The 24,529-nt window shown below is 40.3% G+C and overlaps 1 protein-coding gene across 2 annotated transcripts in view; it reads right to left on the bottom strand.

Annotated features, from left to right (window-relative positions):
* LOC141766373 (voltage-dependent calcium channel subunit alpha-2/delta-1) overlaps positions 1–24,529 on the bottom strand; it is an 83,000-nt gene that overhangs the window by 8,505 nt on the left and 49,966 nt on the right. Inside the window, exons 11-35 of one of the 2 annotated variants that reach the window (XM_074633202.1) lie at positions 21,759–21,917; positions 20,805–20,909; positions 19,642–19,720; positions 19,199–19,248; positions 19,020–19,109; positions 18,818–18,892; positions 18,633–18,713; positions 18,215–18,289; positions 16,546–16,605; positions 12,807–12,863; positions 12,446–12,517; positions 11,237–11,298; positions 10,833–10,909; positions 7,031–7,091; positions 6,846–6,937; positions 5,692–5,773; positions 5,097–5,159; positions 4,401–4,504; positions 3,795–3,884; positions 3,634–3,701; positions 3,507–3,545; positions 3,160–3,231; positions 1,537–1,689; positions 503–555; positions 32–87 (exon numbers count right to left, since the gene is read on the bottom strand). In XM_074633202.1, coding sequence (XP_074489303.1) covers positions 32–87; positions 503–555; positions 1,537–1,689; positions 3,160–3,231; positions 3,507–3,545; positions 3,634–3,701; positions 3,795–3,884; positions 4,401–4,504; positions 5,097–5,159; positions 5,692–5,773; positions 6,846–6,937; positions 7,031–7,091; positions 10,833–10,909; positions 11,237–11,298; positions 12,446–12,517; positions 12,807–12,863; positions 16,546–16,605; positions 18,215–18,289; positions 18,633–18,713; positions 18,818–18,892; positions 19,020–19,109; positions 19,199–19,248; positions 19,642–19,720; positions 20,805–20,909; positions 21,759–21,917 — 1,975 coding nt within the window. Of the gene's footprint in view, positions 1–31; positions 88–502; positions 556–1,536; positions 1,690–3,159; positions 3,232–3,506; positions 3,546–3,633; positions 3,702–3,794; positions 3,885–4,400; positions 4,505–5,096; positions 5,160–5,691; positions 5,774–6,845; positions 6,938–7,030; positions 7,092–10,832; positions 10,910–11,236; positions 11,299–12,445; positions 12,518–12,806; positions 12,879–16,545; positions 16,606–18,214; positions 18,290–18,632; positions 18,714–18,817; positions 18,893–19,019; positions 19,110–19,198; positions 19,249–19,641; positions 19,721–20,804; positions 20,910–21,758; positions 21,918–24,529 lie in introns of both variants that reach the window. The other variant, XM_074633203.1, reaches the window with a different exon arrangement.

The following is a 24,529-nucleotide window of genomic DNA, read 5'->3' as shown; positions in this document are numbered from 1 at the left end:
ATTTTACACAATCGCAGCTTTTGTTGCTCACCTGCCTCTAGAAGGTTGGGGAACATGAGACCAAAGAAGAGCTGCTGGAGTATCGACCTAGACACACACAGAGAATGAACAAAAAACAAAATGAGTCACATGGATGAGTCAATAGACCATCTTTATCTTATTTACATTGTACAACAAAAACACTGTTTAATAACAGCCACCCATCTGTTAAAGGCTGGAGTCACCGCTGATGTAAATGTCAAGGGAAGCATCAGTCATTCTATTTTAAAAGTTGGTTATATTGCAGTAGGACAGTCATACAGATAGCGTTGCAGTATCATGTTGTGTAACTGCCGTTGTCCTACAGTAATCCAGCCAGCTTCATCCCTCAACAACATACAAGCCCACTGCCATACAAACTCCTAACCTAAAGTACAAATGCACTCCCACTCTAAAACGCACACGCAAACACACACAAAAAGTGGAAGACACAAAAACAGGAACAGACAACCTGTACACTCACCAGGCAGCACTGGAGGCCCACCAGCCAATACTGAGCATGTCTGCAATGGTAGGCTGGAGGAGGACAGGAAAAGACAGTCATGTAAATTGCAAAATAAAGCAGTGAGGGATGAAAAAACAAAACGACTGACCCTTCGCTAAGCCCCTCCTTAGAACGGCCACCGTCCAGTCCTACGATAGCAACCGTAACTAGGCGCAGGAGGCCTGTCAAGCTTTCAGCGGTGTGTGTGTGTGTGGAACCTGCGAGTCCGACAGCAGATATCCTCAAAGTTTAGAGGGGAGTGTTGGATTGTTTTCGCTTTTCCGAAGCCAAAAACGCAAGAGGACAGATGTCGGATAAGGATTAAACAGTGTGGAAGACCTCAGTCACAGATGAATCCGTCATAGATCAACAAAAACTCCTGCGTTTGCTCCAAAGTTAGACGCTAATAACGTCAGAGAACAAAGACGGTTGATTATTATTATTTGTGAGATCCAGTGTATGGATCAAGTCCACATGTGCTAGCAATGGACCGTTGAGCTTTTCCCTTGATTTTAATGGCCTCTTCATTCACAATACTGTATTATATTATATTATATTATATTACATTATGTAATATTGTAATCCTTTCTGTCTACTTCTCTCTGATATTTCAGAATGATTATTCCAGAAATCTGCCATTATTTCCTTTGGACTATCTCTCACTGATATCGTTGAAAATGCCATATTGACATGTCGGGTGCGAAAGCTTGACAGGCCTAGCAACAGTAACCAAGGGGGGAGGGGCTTAGTGAAGGGTGATTCAGTCATTAATCATGATTTTTTTTTTTTTCATTTGATTGTTTTATATTATTATTACCAACTAGGAAATAATAAAAAAAATATATAAATATTTGAAACTATAAGAATCAAGAAACAGTCAACATTTTTTTTTTGCCTTACCAGCATGTAGAACAAAGGCTAAGTTACTGTAAAGGCGTAATTGTGTAAATGATAATTATAAGAGCGAGAGAAAGTGACTGCTGTCTGACAGCTTGTGTTGGTGAGTATCTCACCACATAGACGGAGCGGGGTCCTGCTGCAGCCTTGCTGTCTTTCTCCGGGTCGCAGACAGACTGGTAGTCATAGGTCTTGTTGAAGGAGTACAGCGAGGTGTTGACCAGGTTGATCATCAGCACAGGATCCACCTCGCCAAAGAACTGACCTATCTAGACGAGTACACACACACACACACACACCAAACAAACAGTCAATAAGTAGTGTAAGACTCAGCTTGTACAAACAAAACATACAGATGTGTATATCTCCTCTGACGGGGCTTCATAGTCTTGGTCATTCACCGCTGCGTCGCATCAGCCTACTGAAAATTTGCATTTACGTGCTTAGCCAATCAGGATGAGCCCATTCAACCGTTGTGTGGCAGGCCGTATAAACAGATGGCAGTCAACCTGTCACTCTTCCACTTTGCTTGCACTGTTATGCCCTTCCACCCTCGGCTCAATCAGTCTGGATAGGTGGAGAGTGGATGTGTGCTCCAGTGTTACATGTGTTGATGTTATGCTGCTGTAAGTGTCACAGCAGGTTTTGTGGAACAGCCTTTTCTCGCTGAGCTTAAAGACCAGTTTAAAGGTGAAGCCTGTGTAACATAGAATGAAGGTTGCATATGTATAATACTATGGTTAAAATATGTAACTTTCTACAATGGCACAAAAACTTCTGCATGAATCCCAACAGACACTAAATGTATCACAAGATGTGAAAAAGAGATAGGAGGGTGCTTGGTCAAATGCTTGAAGACCATAAACTGTATTCCAGACATTTTGATGGTGGAATGGATCAAAGACAGCAGATGTCCTGTCCTGACTGACATGTAATGTTTCCAGACCCGCTGCATGTCCCACCACTGACACACAGGGGCATTAGCAGCCTGAAAGAGTGGAGTTAACACAGCAGAGATGACTTCTTGCATACACTGGGGACTCACTTCACTACAGCTTCCATGACTGACTAAAACCCATCAGGACCTTCCCTTTGATCCTCCTCCAGTGGATAGTGCTTTACTTTACTGGAGACATGGATGTACTGCTGTCCTACAGGAGCTTTCAAACAGCTCACAGCTAACAGGCCATTCTCATAACTTAGCTGAGTCATAAGCCCTTTATTTGACCTCTATATGAGATTGATGGATCCATGTGACAAAGAGGAGCTAGGCATGAAGAAAGGTAGAGAAAAGTAAGAAATATGAATGCTGGCAAAGTCTCTGATTTAGTGCTGCCCCTTCTTAGACGACTAATCGGTTGTTTGGGTGTTAGTCGGCTAAGATTTCTTTAGTTGATTAGTCATTTTTTATGCTTTTTCATGCCGAATGACTTATTTCAAAGAAACTTAAGAGCACTTCTCTGGTAAACACAAAATTTAAAGTGGTACTTTTGTGTGAATCTTTGTGGAGAAACTCTGTTTTACAGATCTGTCGATTAAATCAACTAATCAATTAGTCGACAAAATCGCACGAGTGCTAGTCGACTAAGAATTTCTTTGGTCGAAGACATCCCAACTCTGATCTCAACCTGTCTATGTGACTACAGATGTTTTATTGTGTATCAATTACAGATCATTTGGAGAAAGACAGCAGATAAGTGAAGCATACATGGTGAAGAAAACGGCTTCCGCTAACTCACCAGTGTGATATACTCATCCTGGTTGGACAAGAGAAGAAATCCCCCGTCATCCAGGATCACACAGTCGACATGCTGTAGGGTAAAAAGATAAAACAGTTTAAAAATGCGATTAAAAAAGTGGTAAAAATGTGAAAATTGAAAAATCATCTTTCAGTATTTTAAAAAGAGATATGAATCAAACTTGAATACATCAATATATTGCAGGCAAATCATAACCATAATGTTTTTTTCTCCTGTAAGATTTGTAATCAAAGCCGTCAGCACGGTCATGATCGGGGAAAAACATCTTAGAGAAGACAATAAACAAAACATTCTCAGATGAGATTCAATAAACTGCATTGCTGTACCTTGTCATTCCTCAGACAGCCACAGATCTCATCCTTGCACTAAAAGGTAAAAAAGTGAGCCATACAAGAAATTAGTATTATACACCAATAGCAAAATGTGTCAAAGAAATAAACCTTATTAACTTACATTCAGCTTCAGTGTAGCGTTCATAAAACTGTTCATCCAGAAAGAGACATTGAGTTTCACTCCCACCACTACAGAACAAACCACAAAAAAAAGCCATTATTGAGTTTTTTCATTTATGTTGCATCGCAAGAAGCAATCAATCTCGGATTAGCAAGACTGACCCGCTGGTTTGAGCGTGACTTCGTCTATCGTGAGCTCCACTGCTTTGCTCACTAGAATACCGGTCTCAGAAACAGACTCCCGGCCCTCTGCTGCAATTGAGAAGGGATACACGAGGGAAGAGAAACAATAATAATCATGGCAATTTTACTTAAATCATGTTTGAAAACGTTTGGCAGAGAACACTTAAAGATGGGAATCACAGTAAAAATGGGAATAATCGCTCTCCATTGTGGGAAATTCCATACATTTTTAGCTGCTTGTAATTTATGTGAGTGGAGGGGAGTCTGTGAGGCCAGTACATGTGTTAATCCAGTCAAGTGTAGCTGAAAGTGCAGCTACATTACACTGACGTTTGCCTGTCCTGAAGTCTGTTAGAGAGATCAGTGGAGATAACAGGAAGTATACGGGAGGGTGGGAGGGGATCAGCGCTGAAAGACACAGCGGGAAAAGGAGAAGGATAAAGAGTGATATCAGAGGCCTGAGAGTGTGATCTTTGCCAGCAGGATTGGGATGACGTCCAACGGCAGAGAGCAGGATAGGCTCAGTGCCAGACCACATTGAAGATCCTCATACATACACATTTTCAGACCTTTCAGAAAACTTACGGTTGAAAGATGGAGCTGTGAAAATATATATTTCATTGTCCAGGGTCCTTTTGTAGAAGCTGGACTCGTATGTCTCAGGATTCTCCATCCACTCCTCCCCGGCACTGAAATATAGTCACATAATATTATATATGGACCATTATATCCATAAAACACCGAGCAAATGTGTTTGATCCATCTGAACAATGTATATTATAATCTATAGCCAAATGTTAGTCATCGAAATGCAAGTCACACCCAGTGCAGTTGATATATTTCAAGTGCACGATCCAGTAAAAGCAATAACTGATCATATTTCATGTTTTATAGGCAGGAGGAATATGCATTCATCTTCAGTTTGGACCAAGTGGAGCCCCCAAAATGTAGTTCAGACAATAGTAGCAGCAAGGAAATTGAGGAAAATGAGCTGCGTTTGGCTGCTGGATGTGTGGATTTGACCCGTGTCCTGTACTGGCTTGGCAAGCTCCGGGAGTTCAGCTGAAAGCCTCTAATCCTCTATGTTCTGGAAAATAACCCAGTGGAGCAGGTGAGTAAAGCAGCCAAAAGCGCTCAACCCAAGCGCATTACAGTCTGTATCCATTTCATCTCACACATTTACACCACCGGATATTTATGCAAAGCCCGCCACTGCGCTGTTTCACGACGCCAGCGCGCTAACGCGAGAAGTGAAACTGAGTAGAAAAGAGGGGAGCGTACCTCCTTGGGTAGATTCTTGTGATTCCTCCGTCTGTCGCTACGAACCTGGCCACTATCCCGTCCCTGAGAACATTAAAAACAGCAACCAATCAAACATTAAAGCCAATCGTGCTGACGAATATTAGAAAGAGTGTTTGTGAAGTATGAGACCAAGCTGCAGGCATGACACAAATTGTTTTGTGCCCACAGTCACTTGTCTCTTAATGTCCTAATGTTTAACAGACACCCTGCAGTGTATGTGCAAGTGTGTGTCCAGATTATTTCAGACATGTGGGCATATCATGAAAGGAAACGCACTGATGTAATTATTTTATTTTCCTCTGAAAACAGCATGTCTTGGCAGGGCTTAGTATGGTTGGGTGTGATGTGCATTTTGTGCTTTGCTTTCATCGTGTTTCTACTAGTTATACATGATCAAATCACGCAGAGTAGAGACCAAAGAAATAAAACTCTGGCTCAGTTAGTCAGTAAATTGTGCATGTCATAAGCATCAGCTATGGTAGTCCAGAGACTTCCATTTAAAAATAAATACTTATTTTTAACAAGTATAGATAAATAGTGCGAGGTAAAAAGAGCAGGACGTTTTGGCACTCACACTGTCTGCTCGTTCCAAAGTTTAACCAGTTCGGCTGTCAGACCTGCGTCCAGGATTAGTCGATTCACCATGGACATATTACCTGTGGATTGAGAAGTATTTCACATATTGTGAACATCACAAAACAACAATAACAGTGCTTGGTAGGGAATGGAAGCAATGCCAGCCTAATATGTACGATTCTTGACAGGGAAGATGGATATGCTTTTGGCTCACCACTAATGTGCCACTGAGCAATGAAATTCTTTTTTCAGCAGATATGTTCACTGGCTAACAGAAATAATAGTGAGGAGACAAGTGATTAAGTGTCTGACTGTGAAAGTCAGGCTGAAAAAGAGCAGGTGTGTTGAGCCAAATCTTCCCCCTGGATAAACGAGAGATCAAAATTTTGTTCTCATTTCACTAGTAAGGAAATCATCCAGCAGGGAGACGTGTTTTTGTAGGTCTTCTCTGAGTGATTATTAGACAGCCGCACAGCAGGAAGTACTTTGTGAAGGATTGGCTGTTGCAGCTTTAGGGGAGAGATGAAGCCAAAGTTTTGAGTTTGAACCCCATTGTCAAGAAAAAAGCTGAAAAAACGCTGTCAAAAACGTTAACGCAGTTTCAACACAGCTTCAACACAGTTTCAACACAGTTTCCCTCCAGCGTCGTTTTAAATCATAACTTTTTATGAGGACTTGAATGTGACTCAAGAAAAAAATTGTGAGATCATACTGCGCAAACAGCAACAAGAAAGGCATTAATGCATACTTATATGTCTTGACCTTGGGTTAAAATGGATCAAGGATACCTAGATCCATTAGCTGGATGATGGTGGTAAGCCATACTAAGGGGGTGGTGGGGAGAGATCCATTAGATGATGACAAATCATACATCATGAGTCACTGCGTAGCATGACAACATCAGGCTTCTAGGAAACTCAGTCGATTGGGCTGATGTCACTCTGCTTGGATCGCACTAATCTAATGACCAAAGTAATGCTCTGACCTTCAGATGCGGACCATCGTGATATCAGAGTGACTAACAGTAATACATACCCTGAAAGTACACATACACACAAATTCCCACTTTCATGAAAAAGTGCAGCAAACTGACATCACAACCTGTGCAAATGTGTCCAGTGAAGTAAGTAGTGAAAAAGATGCATGACTCACATGCATCTGGAGTGTCGCTATCAATGTACTGGCTGAAGTCGAGGAGAAACTGGGAGTTGTTGACTGACAACTTCATCTCTTTGCAGTACGCCCTTAAGGAACAGTATTGATCAGTTTCAAACTCAGCCCCTTGTTTGTTCCTGTACAGTGACAGTGGAATGTATAATGGTGTCGGGATCACTCACCTTGGAGCGATGAAGGTGTAACCAAACTCGTCAAACCTCTCCTGCTGTATGCTTTCCAGGGCTTTTGAAAACACAAAAACACTTGGTTTAGGCTGACAAGATTACTGATAAGATAAGAGATTCCACATGGCAGATTAGGTGCTTGAGGGCGCTTTCATAAGCCAAAAGTCTGTTTGGCGTAGTCCGAATCAGAGCTTGCGCTCAAAACTTGCTGAGAGGTATGTTTGATACTTTGATATATTGCCGCCGAAGTGTTTTCGCTTTGACTCGGCACTGATCGACTGTGTGCATGAATTCCCTCTCCTCCAGTTTATCTCCAATGACTTAAAACGCCACTATTTTTGTGGACTTTATTCAGCATATTCTGCATGGTCTCCTCAGCCCAGATGTCAAGCAAACATCGGACTTGTGCAGGACTCCGGGTCCGTCCTCTCCCACTCATGTTAACCTGTCATTTACCTGTGTCCATCTCAACAAATACCCGCACAGGTAGCCTGCGTTTTGGTTCGCGTGTAAATGGTCAGAGACCACGTCTTGCAAGCGGTCTCCGACTAATTGTTTTGGTCAGCAGAGTATAATTATTGCGTTCACAACCGCCCGAACGAACCACACCAGAGTTCGATTAAAACAGACTAAGGCTACGTTTCAAATCACATACCTTTTCTTTTTACTTTTAGTACATACTGCAGTTGCCGTTACAAAGTACGTACTGTTATATGCAGTATGCACACAACTGGGAAATACTACTTCGTCATAACTTCAAGTGTTGCGCCTTGAACTTTGGCCCTCTTGCTCATATATACGCTGCACAGAGAATTGGATTGTGGGTCAGAAAAGACAGAAAAGCATGCTGCAAAATGCAACCGGATGTAGTAGGACATCCTGGTATTTTTGGCATACTGTATTTTAAATACTATGCATTGGGAGATACTAAATCTCTTTCTGGCATACTAAATAGTATAGTCGTATGGGTATTGGAATGCTCAGTAAATGTTGGCTTGTGAAAGCACCCTAAAAGTGTGATCCCTATTTATGAAATGATATTAATGCACTGCTATTTGTGCTGTGAGACTACATGAATTTAGAAACACTTGACAAGTGGATGGTCATATCAAATTTCAAGAAATGAACACAGTAGTGAACATACATAGCTGAGAGGCCCTCTACACACACACACACACACAGACATCTAAAATATTGGACAGATATGGGGTGATGGATTAAGGTAGAGAGTGTGGATGGAGGTGCAGTGGGGAGGCATGAGAGAATAACTGAGTGACAAGTACTTGCCTTCCAGCCCTGTTGTGACCCCAGAGAGACACAGATGAGGAGAGGAGAAAGCAGGAAAGACAAAGGCTGATAAAAATGCATTCATCGTCTGACAAATGAGGTCATACCTTGGAAAAATATGCTGAAAATTGTAAATATTTCCCACAGTAGGTAATAAAACACTACGCTGCGGTGAAAGAATATTAGGATCTAATAGACAGACTTGCAATAGATTGAGTGCACTTTCTAGGAATGCAGAACAGGAAATGATCAGGCATGCAAGGGAATAACATGTAAACATACGTACAGTAGTAATAAAGAAAATTCCTTCCACTCTATGCTTTGTCTGCCCTGGCTCTGGATTTCCTTTAAAATAGTGTCTGGTAATTCTTATCTCATAAATGACATGACAGGCATGGACGGCCATCATTCACTGGTCTCTTAAAACGAAGACATTTTGGACATCGCCTTTAAAATATATTGAGTCGTGTGGTGCAGTCTGCGAAAAAAATTACTGAGCGCTGAGTTTCCTCGGGGTCATGGAAATCTGGTGCGGGATGAAACAATGTCCTTCACATAAAACGTAACAGGCAGATTCAATGTCCCTCTGTCTCTACAGACTGGGCACGGTGTCTCTATGTCCAATTGCTTTCCACACCACGCATTCTTTCATGCTCTTTACTTCTCTGTCACCATCTCTTCAACCCCACGTATTAGGTCACTTATTCAACACATGCAGCATTTCTGCTCAACCATAATGTATCAGGAGGACAAGTGGCTGCAGAAACCACCTACTGCAGGAAAGCGGTAAGATGGATCGAGGTATTGGTGGTCTGGCTCCAGTGTGAAACTCTATATGGCTGTACAGAGTCCCAAACTCCCCATCGGAGTACTCTGTGGCAGCAAGGCATGGTGTGTTACTTTCTTTAACAGGCCTGTAAACGTTCTGACAGTCTTTATGGCACAGTGACAGACTCGTTATGGCAGAGAGGGAGTGATACAGAGGCCGAAACACTCAGTCAAAATCTCATCTGTTGGAATAACTGCACCATTAGCCGTCTATGTTTTGTGGTGTCACATCAAAGTTATGAAAAATCCACTAAAGCCAGATGGTTATGTGCTGATTCGGGTGTGTTTCCTCTAATTATATCCCTTGATCAAAGCGACTATCCACCCATGCATCTATAAAGTCATGATTAAGCATTCATACTTCAGAGTTCCGTCCATCCATCCACATGAAATCATGTAAATATATACAGGACAAACATGCTTATGGAAGAGCATCACAAGAGGAAGATAGAAAACACAGAATAGAGAGTACTTGCCCCAAGCAGAAGCTGTAGGATTCCAGTGTGGAAGCAGGACAGGAGAGAATAACGAAGAATCAGAACCCAAATGCAAAGAATCGTACAAAGAGTGACAGTTGCACATCTGTATTGTCCTATTAGTTGTGTTCTGAGCTGAGAAGCATACAGTGAGACAGCCTTGAGAGCACAAACAGAGCAAAAAAAAATAAGCTGTAGAAAAAGAAAAAGAGGGGACGGGAGAGATATTAGGAGGGATAAAGAGAACGAGGTGAGGACAGGTTTACAGATTAGATAGAGAGAGAGGAAAACAGAAAGACAGACAGAGAAAACGATCCAGAGTAAAGTCTTTCTGCTTCGGATAGCCTGTTACTCCGTGAAACATTTAGGAAAGAAAAGATGGACTTAAAGTCTGGAACTTTGAGCAAATAACATAAAACGTTATTTTATAAAACTGTCAATCTGTGAAATAAAAGTCATGTTCCTCCGTGTCTTCCTGTGCTCCTAATAGCATTTGCAAGTTTTAATCATGCCCGAAGGAAAACAACCAATAGATGACGGGCTATCTCTACAGCAGCTGTCAATCACTGCTCACAAAACTCGTGAACTCTGATCAAACGGTCAAACTAGGCAGCGCTGATCAACTATGAATCAATATTCTGTTACTGTAATGACAATAACTTTTTTTTTTATCATATTTGCTCAAAGTTACCGACTTCAGCTTTAAAGACATGGAGATAAAGAGATGGAATTGGCAACTGAAACGCAGCAAAATGTGTGGAGTGCAGAAGACGGGGAAAAAAAAGTTTGGCAGGAGAGGCGATAATGAGCAGGGAGAAGGAGGTCAGGGAAGTTTCGTCTTCTCCTAAGCCAGAAGGAGGGCCATCAGAGGGGAGCAAAGAAGGAGAAGAGCAAAATTGGACAAGATCAAAAGAGCTGGTGCTTGGGCTGGGTGTGGGAGAGGGAAAGCATGTGGATGAGAGTGTGTGTGTGGGAGTGCGGGGCGACTGACCAGTGGGTTACACTACAAAAGAAAAGCACCGTGGGGATCCCCTGATCTGAGCAGCAAATACAAGGGAGTGGTTGAGGGGTCCAGCTAGGAGCGAGTGATACAAAGCAAGAAGGAGATACTCGAGAGTACGACCCAAAGAAAGTATGCATGGGAGTTGGTTGTGAGGCACCAGCAAAATGAAATCTGTTTATCATGAGGGTGTATATGCTGTACTCACACACGGCTTTTTTCAAGTCTTCCCCCAGTTTGGCTTGAATGAAGTGTTCACTGTATTTCGGCAGAGCAAGAGCCAGGCTGCAGAAAAGACAATCACAGTCACGCAGTTTTTGCTTTTAAATACTTCGGATGGATGTGATTGTTACTGAATTTATATCAACTAAGAGAAAAAATACACAACTAATCAAGGTTTCCATGTTTTCTGCATGTTCAGTGAAAAGCAAAAAACAATCTCTTAAATGTATTTCCCATTAACCAAGCAGAGCCTGCTGTTAGAAACAAGAGAGTGACCCCTGTTGGCTTAAGTAGTGTCCTCCATCAGCTGGAGTGCTCTCAGTGGTGAGAGGCAGTGAGGCAGCTTAATGAACCATAAAGAATTATTACAAAATTGCTGAGATTGCTCACCTGTAATCTGTCCCATTGACCGGCGCAAACGTGTAGGTCCTGACTCCTCTATCGATGTACCTCTGCCAAAGATAATACACACAAGGAACTGGCATTCAGAATTGCTTTGTAATGTTAATGTAAGCTGTGCTCATTTTGTATTGTTTATTGTTCAGAAAACATTCCAGGACATAATCAATATTTATTTTAAATAATAAAAGTATGTGAAAATCACAATTTCAAAACATTTGTATAAAATCCAGGTACAAATTGGATCATAAAAAGACAATTTTCAGCTCAACCGAGGAAGACTGGCACATAACCGGCAGCTCCTTTGTGTTATATCTCCATATTTCTCCTCCCTTTGTATAAGTGGATGAATATTCTGAGCTATCCTTACTGCAAGATGACCTTAATTACTGCAAACAACAGTGAACAATGCCTCCTTGTAGCAGGAAACGTGACAACTTTGTATACAGTGGAAATATAGGTCTCATCTTTTAGAAATGTTTTAATAAAATCTGTGAAAAAACAAAGGCAATGACCCCAACAAATGTCAAATAATATCCAACTAACTGCTGCCTCAATATGTTAATTAATTAACTAAATTACTTAAAGCCCCCCTTCAGTTTATTTTGGCATTTCTATGATATTTCATATTTATTTGACTCATTTCCTGACTAAGTTGATTAGCCACACTTTGCCAAAATGTATCTGACAAATAACTTAATTTTGTGCTCAAAGTAAAAAAAAAAAAAAAAAAGAAGGTTGTTGGTAAAATGGGAATATGACTTATGACTATAGTAGAAGCTGCAGGTTATATATCATCCTCCAAGCTTGCGCAGGCGCACTCATTTGTGTCTGATCTGCTCCCTATGTAGATATGAAGGGCTCATTCTACGCTAAAATACAACGATTCTTAGTTTCAGGTGATTATATACTAATGAAAACATAGTTATGAATATTATATTCCATTTCTGCTAATAGACCCCCCGAAATGTTACACACTGTTCCTTTAATTATAGTGATGACAACATATTCATATAACAGCAACAGAAGTCTCACTTCTTCCTTCGTACAACGCAACAAATGTTGCACTGAAGATATGTTCAGTATAATCTGAGAGCAGAAGCATGATAGAAGACCTCTACACAAGCATCCAAACACATTTAAAGTTCCCCAGCATCCTCCTGTGTAATGTGTTAAGACCCTTCCAGTATCTTGTCTTACCTCATCCTGAGTTTTCACCAGAGTGTCAATGGTACGTTCGCCTGTCTCACCATCGATCATCATTTTCCTGATCTACAGGGAGAGACCAAGAAACAGACAGTATATTGTATATGTAGTTCAAGCGTCACTGGATCTGAAAACATTCTGTTTCATAACATCATGCAGACGAGTTAGGGACACTAAGTAAACCACTTGCAGCTGGTCATGAGAGCTTTACGAGGAGACATCTGGCACCTGAATACCTGCCTGGATTTATATCCACCTCTGTACCTTTGCTTGAGTGTGTGTGTGTGTGTGTGTGTGTGTGTGTGTGTGTGTGTGTGTGTGTGTGTACGGCGGGGGGATTTCATCATGAATCTACCTCCACTTTGATGTCATTCTCCAGCTCAGCATCCAGGAAGTCAAGGGTAACAGGTTCCTGGAATTTAGGATTCTGTGGAAAAGACGATATTTCAGTCTGAAGTGTGACACAATTTAAGAATACTACACACAAACAAACCTAATGACAGGATTAGGGGTGTAAAAAAACATCGATACACTTGACCAGCTGTTGTTGTCTGTTGGGCTTGAGTTTGCCATGTTATGATTTCAGTATATATTTTATACTAAATGCAGTACCTGTGAGGGTTTCTGGACAATATTTGTCATTGTTTTGTGTTGTTAATTAATTTCCAGTAATAAATATATACACACATCTGCATAAAGCAGCATATTTGTCCACTCCCATGTTGATAAGAGTATTAAATACTAGACAAATCTCCCTTTTAGGTACCTTTTTGAACAGATAAAAAATGTGCGATTAATCGGATTAACTATGGATAATCATGCGATTAATCGCAATTAAATACTTTAATCGATTGACAGCCCTACTTTTTCATTTACTTCATTTGTTTGCATAAAGAATCCTGTAGGCAATTTTATTAAATCTTTTACTAACGTAGGAAAATGTTAATTCCTTTGCTCAGATTGCACAAAAAGTGGTGCTGTGATGTTGTATGTTACAGGGACTGTGATAAATGTGTTCTTTATACTATGACAGTCTTCCTAAAATTAGATTAAAAAAATCCCAATACATTGCCTTCCTTACAGGATCACAATATATTGAATAATAACCCCCGCATCAGGATATGATTGTATCACCAGACTCTTGCCAATTCACAAACCTACTGACACGATCGATGTGAAGAAAAAAAAGAAGAACCCTTTACTAAAGGCTTATTCTGAGTTGATTGGCTGGAAGCAAAGTTTATTACGTTAATAACCCACTTTGATATCACTCCATCTATAGCCTGCTGAGTTGATAAGAGTAAAATGTAATTCAGTGGACCATTTTACAAGTGTTATTCAGAGATTGGCTCTTACTATGGCAATCAGCCATATAGAGGAATATCCCCCTGCATCTTAGTACTGCCACTGGATTGGATAATATATAGTGGACATTAATTATTTGAGCCACAACATTCTTTTGTTTTCAATTCAGGAGTAATGCCAATCATTTTCCTCAACACATGAATCCAATCAAATCCATGGTTTAATAAATAGGGGGTACCATATGGCAGCGTTTTGACAACATATCTGTGACACGAGACACAGCTGAATCAGATTTGATACAAAGTGACACTGGACCCTATTAATGTCCTCTCTTAAAAACCCTATACGTCTGAATGGCTTTATGGTGGTATAAAATGGTAGCAGTAATCTAGTGCGTCTCTATAAAACAGCAGTACATGGAATCTGATACCAGTCTGTCCTCCACAGCGTTTCTTCACTCTGTGACTTGAAATGTGGGGTGATGCAGCGAGAGCATACTAGTGTTTTCTACATAGTCTGTTGACGTATGCAAGCAGCGAGTCCAAATATCAATAAATATGCATTTCAACTTTTAAGGAAGGAAGAGAATGAGGAATAGACAGACAGACAAGAAAAGCAATAAGCGAAATACTAAATGAGTCGAGCTCCTTACATTTGACGGTAAGTTAAATGAAATGAAGCAGCAAAGGAAGATGATGAAGATGAAGCATCTCAGCATGAAAATGAGAAAAGAAAGAATAAAAGATCAAGAGGTACAACACTGAATGAAACATCAAACATAGACAAGGAAAAACAGGAGAGGATATGAAAAGAGCAAAAAATGGGAACACTGGATGGCGTGAAACAGCAACGTGAAAAAGATCAAATGAGAAATAAGGAGCGAGAAAAGAAGGGCAACAAGATTAAAAAGACAGAATGAGAGAATACTGTATGTCAGCGAGAGATTGATTGAGGTGAGCTCGGGTGTGAGATCAGAATCAAAACGCTACTGCAACTGCAACTGCATAATACAGAAACAAACATAATCAAATACAGAAAGAGCCACTGCAGAGACGGAGAGAGAGAGACGAGGGAAATGTTAAAAGGGCTGAAAGTCAGCATCACTATTCACTCCATCTCCCATTTGGCTGATTCAATGAGACAGTGAATGATAAGCCTTCACACACACACACACACACACAGTGCAGAGGGTTGATGGGAAAAATAACAATGCTGTCTTGCTTGAATACAAGACTGAACTGAGATAACTCTGACAATGCCTTTGTGAGTATTATAACAGTAAGGTTGCTCTCAGCTTGACCTGAAGTCACATTATCAGTGATATCTGCTACAAAGTATGATCTCAATACAGTCTTGTGACAACCCCGTTCCTCTTCCTACTGTATTTTCTCTAGGGACGCACCGATCTGATGGATAAAATAATAAATCGTATACTAGTAACTTGGTAAAAGATCTTCAAAATTAACAGGAATTACAATTCAATTTCATTAAACCTTTTCAAAGCAGAAACAAATTAGTTGAAAGGAATTAAAATCCCATTATATAATGTATATAAACATAGGAATTTTAAATTGAATAGATCGGCCCCATTTTTACCGATACACGATCCAGCTATTTGAGTCAGTACCGGCCCGATATCCGATATTAGTATCAGTGTGTCCCTAATTTTCTCTAATACCCACATATGCAAGCTGCACTTCTAAAATCAAAGCGCAACAAGGAGTGTGTTCATGGAAAAAGGAGACAAAAGTTAAGCTAAAATAGCCGACAACACCTGTAGAGCAACTTTTGTGGTAACCAACCAAAAATCTTGTTGATGCACAAAAAAGTTGTTTTCTATAAAACTACAACTCAAAACAAGTACTTTTTTAGGTTAGTCAAATTAGGGATAGGATGATATAGGAGTTTATCGTGGATCACGCTAAGAAACACTCAAGATAAGTTAATCGTGGTAAATTTCTATTATTGGGATAATCATGAATATCGTCATGAGTGACTTGAAAATGCTGTCTAGCCTGTTATCATGGTAGGCTTAACAAACACAGTAATTATCATGTTAGAAAGAAAAGACTCACACAATGTTACTTTTTTTAATTTATGCATGGACACCTAAGGATTTATGATTGTTTACCTTATTTAAAATTGATTGTTTTTCACTAAAAAAGGATGTTCACTATAAAAAGGTGTACCTGTGATGCAATATACATACTAACAAAATGTAAGGTAAAGTACGTTTAAGTGCCATTTTAAGAGTTTTAAGCATATTCTGATGATTATCGGGATAATATTGTGAATCGCAATTATTACCGACAGGAAATGCAAGTCAAATCCTTTGTATTTACTTAATGTATTCCATTTTAATTACTTAATGCTGAATCATCAAATGCCATACACCATTAAGAACGACTTTACCCCTCATTTAGGTACGAGCTATGGACGTGACTTAATGTGACTTACTTTCTCTCAGTATCAACCCTGTCACAAAATATGCTCACAAAAACACGTGTGCACAATTATAAAAACATATTCACACATTTGTACAATGATTTCCATGACGAGAGCGATCATTACGAACGACAGAATAATGTACCATCACTTCTGTTTGGGGGAATTCGGATGGCTGTAGATCACATAACAGATAACATCCAGCAAAAAGTAATGATTACCTTCAATGACTGCTACTATATCTATTGAAAACTCTGATCTATGGGACTACAATACAGGAAACTCTACAATGCTACCTTTAGGAGCTACTTCTGCGATCTACAGTACTTCTACTTCAGTCTCACCTCATGAAAAGTGACAGCATACTTATTATTGAGCCTGAGCTTCCTGTTACGAATCCTTTTCTAGGAAAGTTAGGAAAAGATGCACAGTGATGCATTTTGGTATTTCAAAAATGTCACAGTGTGGTGGTGGTGGTGGGCAGGGGGGGTTCAAAGACCTTCAAAGAAAAACATGATTTCAAATTCATACAATGTGGAGCTCCCGACCACAACTCAGTAACCATTTTGAAAAGTATTTCTATACACAACCCCACACACCCACACACACACACAAACACACACAGCTTTGACCAGCGTTAAGTGTTTCAGTCTGGGTGAAAAGATTGTGAAGGGACAAACAACAAGAGACAAATCCCCTTTATTCCACAGAGAGAGAAAGAAAGAAAGAAAGAATATGCATCTCTGTCATATCTCTTATCACTGCATTAAAAGAGAAAACCAGAATGACAAACATATAGACATTCATAATATCCTGTATGCCTAGTTACCATAAACTACTTAACAACACCATCAGCTTTTTTTCTCTTGTTAGTTTTTCCCCGCGGTGCAAGGATCCACTGTTTCAGATCTAGGGAGGGGCTACTCTGAACTCAGTGCTGGGCGCCACATGGCCACTTTACATCCTGTCAGAACCTGCTCGCCTCGGGCTGAAGGTGGTGGGTTGAAACCTCTTGTGGGGTCATGGCTAATTTTTACCGGGTTGAATCTTAATACCTGCCAGTGGCTAGAAGTCCTGCTGCATTTATTTGAGGAGTTGTAAGACTACTCAGGGCCTTTGGCACTAAAGTTTGTATGGTACCACTTGAAGTTTTAGTGAAATTGTTGGATATTTCAACTTTGAGCCTTTTTGTAAACATACTTAAAATTGTTATGAAATCAAAAATGCTTTAAGGTTCTAAATGCGAGACTGGGAACATTTCTATCGCCTCCTCGCGGCTCTCAACATGGCGAAGGCTGTGTCACAGTGAAAACAATGGCAACACTACTGACAGAGCTAACAGTGTAAACCTGGGCAGGAACCAGAGGGTGGGTGTTACACCTAATTCTCTCCTCAGGTAGACATTACTCCGCTTTATCTTTACATAGTAAATTGTTGTATGCTGCTATATTAATGCTCTGGATGTCGTATAGAAAACCTTTGAATGAATTGAATTGGCTAAAAGTAAAATAGTACAGTAAAAGCTACCCTTAAAAAAACACATTACTCTTTTCATCTTACAAAACTTAATTTACATAAATAAGAAAATACAAACAGCAGTAGCAGGATATATTCCCATGGTGGAGTAAATTAAATCATATTCTTGGGTGTACTACTTTAACTGTAAAACACATTATCTCTACTATATGCCACATAGCCTCTTTTCATCCTTCATTCTTAAACATATATGCGAGTCGGCTGCCAAGTCTGCATATCTATTTTATCTCACATGGTAATGAGTGACCTTCTAGCCGACATCTGAGGACTGAGGATATCAAGTCATACTCCAACTGGAGAATTCATTCTTTTTATGAAGACTGATGAGGAGACGACACATGGCAAAAGTTTGAAAAGGACCTGCACCACCTGCTAGCCTGCATATTATTCACTGAGTGCAAGCAGTTATTGTGTAACCGGGAGGAATAGTCATGAAGTGAGTAGGCATGAAGTGATAAATAGGGCCAGATGCCATACCTTTGGCTGGAGATTGGGGTGCAGCAGGACGTATCCATTGGGATCAATCGCAAAGTAGTATCCATTTGGACCAATCTGAATGAAATAAATGAACAGAGGAGAGGGAAATTAAATATTTGTGTCCAGAAAATCACAAGATGTCAGTGCATGTACAGTATTATGGTAAAACATCTGGTAGTTGCTGTTGAAAAGTGTGTAAAAGAAGTGCCACAGTGGTCCCCAAACAACAGTATAAGAGTATAACATACAACAAAGGGGCCGTAAATAACATCAAGGATACTTTTTATTCGTGGATGATTTTATGTAGATGTTACAAAAGAACAACACATCTAATAGAATCACATCACTCACTAATTGCACCAGAGGGAAAACTGTATTTGTCTGCGTGCATGTGATCACATATGGGTGTTAAACTCACTGTGAAGCGTGGCGTGAGCTTCTTGATGTCATGCAGAGACACATCAATCCCCATTACGCCAAGGATCAACTGATTCTGGTGCTGAGGGGACAGTATGAGAGAAAAGGATGAGAAAAGGATAAATATATCCATCCACTACCTGCTACTGCTGACTCATCATGTGTTTAAGCATTTATTTACTGCACCTCGCCATTCCTTTCATCTGTCGTCCTCGTTTTATTGAAGACAGGCAGCGTTCCGGTGATGACCAGCCCCAGTTCCTGATGGAGAGTCGATTAGCACAAACGCACTTTTCAACTCAGGAATCTTAATCAAGTTAAATTAACACGGCACAAACAATACTTCTGTACTTGTAAAATGAATTACAAGACACAAAAAGTGTCGTACCAGAGCATCAAGGTAGACATTAGTCCACTGGACTTGTTTGGCCTGCTTGTCTGCCAGAACCATCGGTCTTCCTAGGACATCTAGGTACTCCTAAATTAGACAAACAACACGTTTTCCAGATTAATACTTCGATGAATGTTAGGGCTGTGGAAAAAAATTTGAAAAATAATAAATCTAACCTGTGTGTTTATTCTGATGGCTCCGATTGAAGGAATCTCATAGAAGTAACCTGGATAAATTATCAGACACAATCGTTTAACCAAAACCTAATGCTACGATCACACACTGACAACATAACAGCAACCCCAAAACAACGAGCAAAGGAAACAGCCTGCGATACTACAGTGTAGTCTACAGCATCATGACTCTTGCTTAATGTCGAGTTATCAGACCCACAAAAAACAAAGTAAATTGACATCCAGAGTTTCTGCTTTTGTGATGTGATTCTTTATTGATTCGCATATGAAAAGTGTATATCAAGGCAGCTCCCCTGTTTCTACAATGATGTTCAATTCACTACCAAAATCTAGTCTACTGTTCGGTAAAACGTAATCTAATACCAGGATTGTAACAAACTGCCAACAGTATTCAGTCCTGATGTGTGTTATGATCGGTGCTGTACCTTTGTTGGAACAGGCCATCCACTGAACGGGTCCTTTATCATAGTTGTGCTGTCCTACTGAGAAGGTGAAGATCCTCACCTGGAGCACAAGATTCAAAGTCAACAATATTTATCATGACATAACCTCTTACAAATGTTAAATAATATTACATATCATTCTGGTAGGTAGATAGATTTATCCCATTTATCTTCATTTAATTTTAGAGTTGCAATAATTAATGAATTAATCAAACTATTTTGATAATTGATTAATTGGTTTGAGTATGTTTATTTACGGAAAAAAAAAATTCTGATTCCAGCTTCATAAATGTGAATATTTTCTGGTTTCTTTACTCCTCTGTGACAGTAAACGTTGAGTTGTGGACAAAACAAGACATTTGAGGACGTCATCTTGGGCTTTGGGAAACACTGAAAAACATTTTTCACCATTTTCTGACATTTTATTGACCAAAACAACTAATCGATTAATTGAGAAAATAACAGACAAATTAATCGATAATGAAAATAATCGTTAGTTGCCGCCCTAATTAATTTCAGTTAAGTGATGATTGTCTTGTCCCTAATATAATATTATTATATACTTTGAATATTATGTTCAACAGACACAAACAAGAATTTAAATGTATTATATTATTTATATATAATTTACATAAAACAAAAACAATACAAAACATACAAAAAACTATTTCCTACAGTTACTGATTTAATAACATATTGTGGTGATGTCATAATTCATCTGCCCTAACTAGAATTAATATTCAAACAGTCACAAGGAAAATATGAAGTACATTTTTCGTCTCAAATAAATGTTCAACTTCATGTGCTGTTTAGACTGTGATGTTGAAGTGTGTGTGCAACCTGCTCATATCCTCATCCTTGTGCATGTGCACATTTGTGGCTGTTCATGTGCATGAGTGTGCATGTGAGAAGGTTTTTTGTTTCTCAAATTATGCAGAAAACCTCATCTGCCTTCTGCTTAAACTTTTGGGTAGGAAGGATATGCACACGGAAGTCTCGACCCAAAGGGAGCACCGAAAAGCTGAGTCTGATTAAATCTACAACGGGAGCACATCCACGTAGATAAAAAAGCAAACAATTCACACTGCAGCATCACACGCCCCACTCTGAATGTGTGTGTGTGTGTTTGTGTTTCATCAACGTACCTTTTTGTCAGCGTTGTACTTCTCCAGTATGGCCCTAGCTCTTTCCTCTCCTCCGTCAGTAAACAGCATGATGATCTTGTTGCAGTTTGCTCTGGTGATATTAGTCTAGTCAAAGGAAAATGAGAGGATTTTCTAATTAATCATTTATTTTCAGGGAGTATCAAGCTGTGGTTGGTCTGCTGGTCCATCCCATTTTGGATAGAGAAAGATACCTCTTCACACTGTCATAAACTATGGCACACTGTTTTAATGGCCTCGTCTAGTGTCATCATCAAGTCAAAGCTCCACTTAATCAACACCCGATGTATCTAAAAAAAAATAATGAATCACAGCAATATTCTGCTATGCATGGTCTCCAGAGGATAAAGCCAATTATCTTTGCTGACCTCCAGACCTTTCCTTATGTCTCTTTCTCAGGCACATACACACTCCCAAGGGATGCAACCTTTCGATTTGGATGAACCAATGGTCTGTCCTCTAGTGCCACCCTTGTTTGTTCAATCTAAAACAATCAAACTGTGGGGTGTTATGAGCGCTCCAGCTTCTAGAAACTGCTAGCAAAGGCTTCAGACTCGTTAACACTTCTTATCAAGTCATACGCCACATATCTTAACCTACTGTATCAGTATGATTTTGTGGAAGACCAAGTTCAGAGTTTATCACACATATTACTTTAAGCAGTGCTGTTAAATAAGTCCATGTGAGGATAATGCTTCAGGGTTGTAATACATCTGTAACAATCTAATGTTTCTTTCAGTGTATGAACAGTTGAGTCAAGGTAACACTTTCAACCAGCAGATGGCAGTAAGAGACAAAGCTCTGCTGCTGCTTAAAATATGGAGGCATCAGGTACCATCCTTCAAAACTTGTTTTCAAGCCTCTTTTGCTTTCAACTCCACTCAAGTGGGACAAAATGACATGTTTTCTCACAACAACAAAAACTAGAAATCTTACCTTTGAGAGCTGCTCAAAAGCAAACTCAAAGCCTTTTGTGTAGTTTGTAATTCCTTTAGCGGTGATGTTCTGAACAGCATCCTTCAGCAGCTTCTTGTTCCTCACGTTGGCTTGAACCAGATGGTCGAAACACGCCGTCTTCTTCACCCTGGTGTTAAACTGGGAAACGGAGGCAATGAGTTACGACCTACAAATTATTCATACAATTGTTCAACATGTGTGCGTATGTAATAAATGATACACACACGCACACACACACACACTCCCACCTGGCCTTGGCTGTTATCAGGCGGTGGTAAACAGACACATTCATCAAGCCCCACTAATTGCTTCACATCCTCAGAGCTCAAAGATTTGGTACCCATGGAAACAAGATTCTGCTATATAAGAACGAGGTTAGGCAGCAACACCATCTTTTTTTAAAAGGTGAGACCTCCTCATTTCCACCTCACAGCACACATATGCACACACGCTCCACCCAACATTAACCAACAGCCTGCCTCCTCCTGCACAGAGCCGCGCTCCAAGTCTAACTGATGGTCCATATTTTTCCACACATTTCATCGTTAAAAATGTGAACAGGAGCAAACAGAAAGGACAGATTCAAAGAGCCCACAATGACAATAAGTACAAATGACAGAATAAATTATATAACAGAATATATAATAGTGTTATATGAAGGACACGGGACAGCAGCGTAGTAAACCAGCACATCTATTGTATTGCAGAACTCTTCTAAAACAATACTGCACCTCATCGATCTCAACTAATCAATGTGTCTCTGTGAGATGGCCAAAAGGGAGGCTGAAAACACTGATCTACACAGACAAGCGAGGAGGCGAAAAGAGCCCAGAACGTATGGGTGTGTGGGTGTGTATGAGTGTGTGTGTGTGTTTCCAATGAGCCTGACAGCCTTGAAGTTCCTTTTAGATTGACAATAACAGACATACACATCTCCATTGGACTGAGAGGCAATATCGCGACGGCTGTGGTTTGACAAAAAGACTGAATCGAGGCGACAGCGCATAAACACGCGCAAACTCACACGCGCATACAAACACAATGGAAAGTTCACATAATTGCCCCCATGGAGCAGGCAGGGATCTTTTATCACATAATCTATTAAAAGGAGAAGTGAGGAAGGTGAGATGGGAATGTGGGAGGGTGAGGAGCAGGAAGTGACAGGAAGAGGACATAAAAAGAGAAGGGGGATGGTGTGAAAACTGGATTTAAAAGCAAGAGACGGTGTATCTTATTAAGAAAACTAGAAGGGCAGTCGGAGAGCGCAGACCTCCGTCAAGGCCGTTTTCCTAAGTGAAAAATAATACGTGTATTCGCTCTTTGATTTGAATCCGCTCCAAAATGTAATGTGTTCTTCCTTGGCCAATGCTACACCCTTCCACCAATAGGGGGATTTCCGTACACGTGCCTGTTGGCTCGACTCGGTTGGACTCGGCACGTCAGCCCAGCACGGAACAGATTTGCATCTCCATTACAACAAAGCTACCCGCTTGAAGGTGTGTGTATGTGTCAAAGGAGCGGCTATAAAACGATCAATAAACACATTTCATTTCCTACATTCATCACAATAAAAGTCCCCCATTATTTTTGATGGTTATTCTCTTCCTCCCCATTAGTAGAGGTGTTCCCATTAAGAATATCCGCTAACAATGCTCTGCTAATTTGGAGATAAAAATTCAATTTCCTATAAATTCTTCACAATAAAAGTCCCGTTATTTTGTTATTTAAAAGCTTTTATTATGAAGCAGGCAAATCAGGAACTCTTGGGTTTTCATCACTAGCAACTTAACAAAACTCCTTTGCATCTGAAAGCTAAACAGTAAAATAAAGCAGATATGTGACAGTACAAACGGACGCAGGAGAGAAGCTAAACTTCAAACCACAGATTCGGTGAGAAACTACAAAATGTAAGAGTTGGCGGCGGTCAGCAAGACGTCACCGCAACTCACTTGGAGGCGAGTCGGGCGGACTTTGGCAGGGCTCCGGAGATAGCCCATCTTGGGCTCGCACTAAAGCTGGTAATGGAAACACAAAAGGCATGGTTTGACTCGGCGCGGCCAAAAGTGCCAATGGAAAGGCCCTACAAGTTTCAAGAAAATTGGGCGAGTAGTTTTTCCGTAATCCTGCCGACAGACAAACAAACAAACCGAAAACATAAACTCCTTGGTGGAGGTAATAATGAGCTCACATAGTGTATGTGACACATCAATCTGATTAGAAAGATATTATTTTTGTAGGTAAGCAAATGATGTCAAAAATTAAGAAAAAAACTATTGTGTAATTACTGGAAAACCACATTCTTGTTTTGTAGAATATTGTTATTGGCTTTGCACACAAATACAATCTACTACAAATTCCACTATTCCCTTGTGATCCTATTACAACAGCTCGTGTGTGTGCGTGTGTGTGTGTGTGTGTGTGTGTGTGTGTGTGTGTGTGTGATGTTCCAGGCCTTGGGAATGGATTATTGATGACACAAGAGAGAAGGCTAATCTTCAAGCCCTAATCCCGCTGGACTCGCCGCTACTCTGGTTTGCCCACTGGACTGACGCTGGCTAACAGCACTGACACCGGCTAACACAGCTGAACAGGCTGGATGAAAGAGACGGAGGCTCAGTGAGGTGGGAGGGCGAGGGAAAGTGAGAACACAAGTGTGAATACAAAAATAAATAACAGAGGATGAGGACAGAGAGGGAAAGAATGAGCGGAGAGGAAAAGCCATCAGCATTCCTCTGACCTACCGCAGCTGT

Source organism: Sebastes fasciatus, chromosome 4 (genome assembly GCF_043250625.1).
Source record: "Sebastes fasciatus isolate fSebFas1 chromosome 4, fSebFas1.pri, whole genome shotgun sequence".
NCBI lineage: Eukaryota > Metazoa > Chordata > Actinopteri > Perciformes > Sebastidae > Sebastes > Sebastes fasciatus.
Note: the sequence above shows the minus strand (reverse complement) of the source record. Positions and strands in the feature narration are given on the sequence as shown.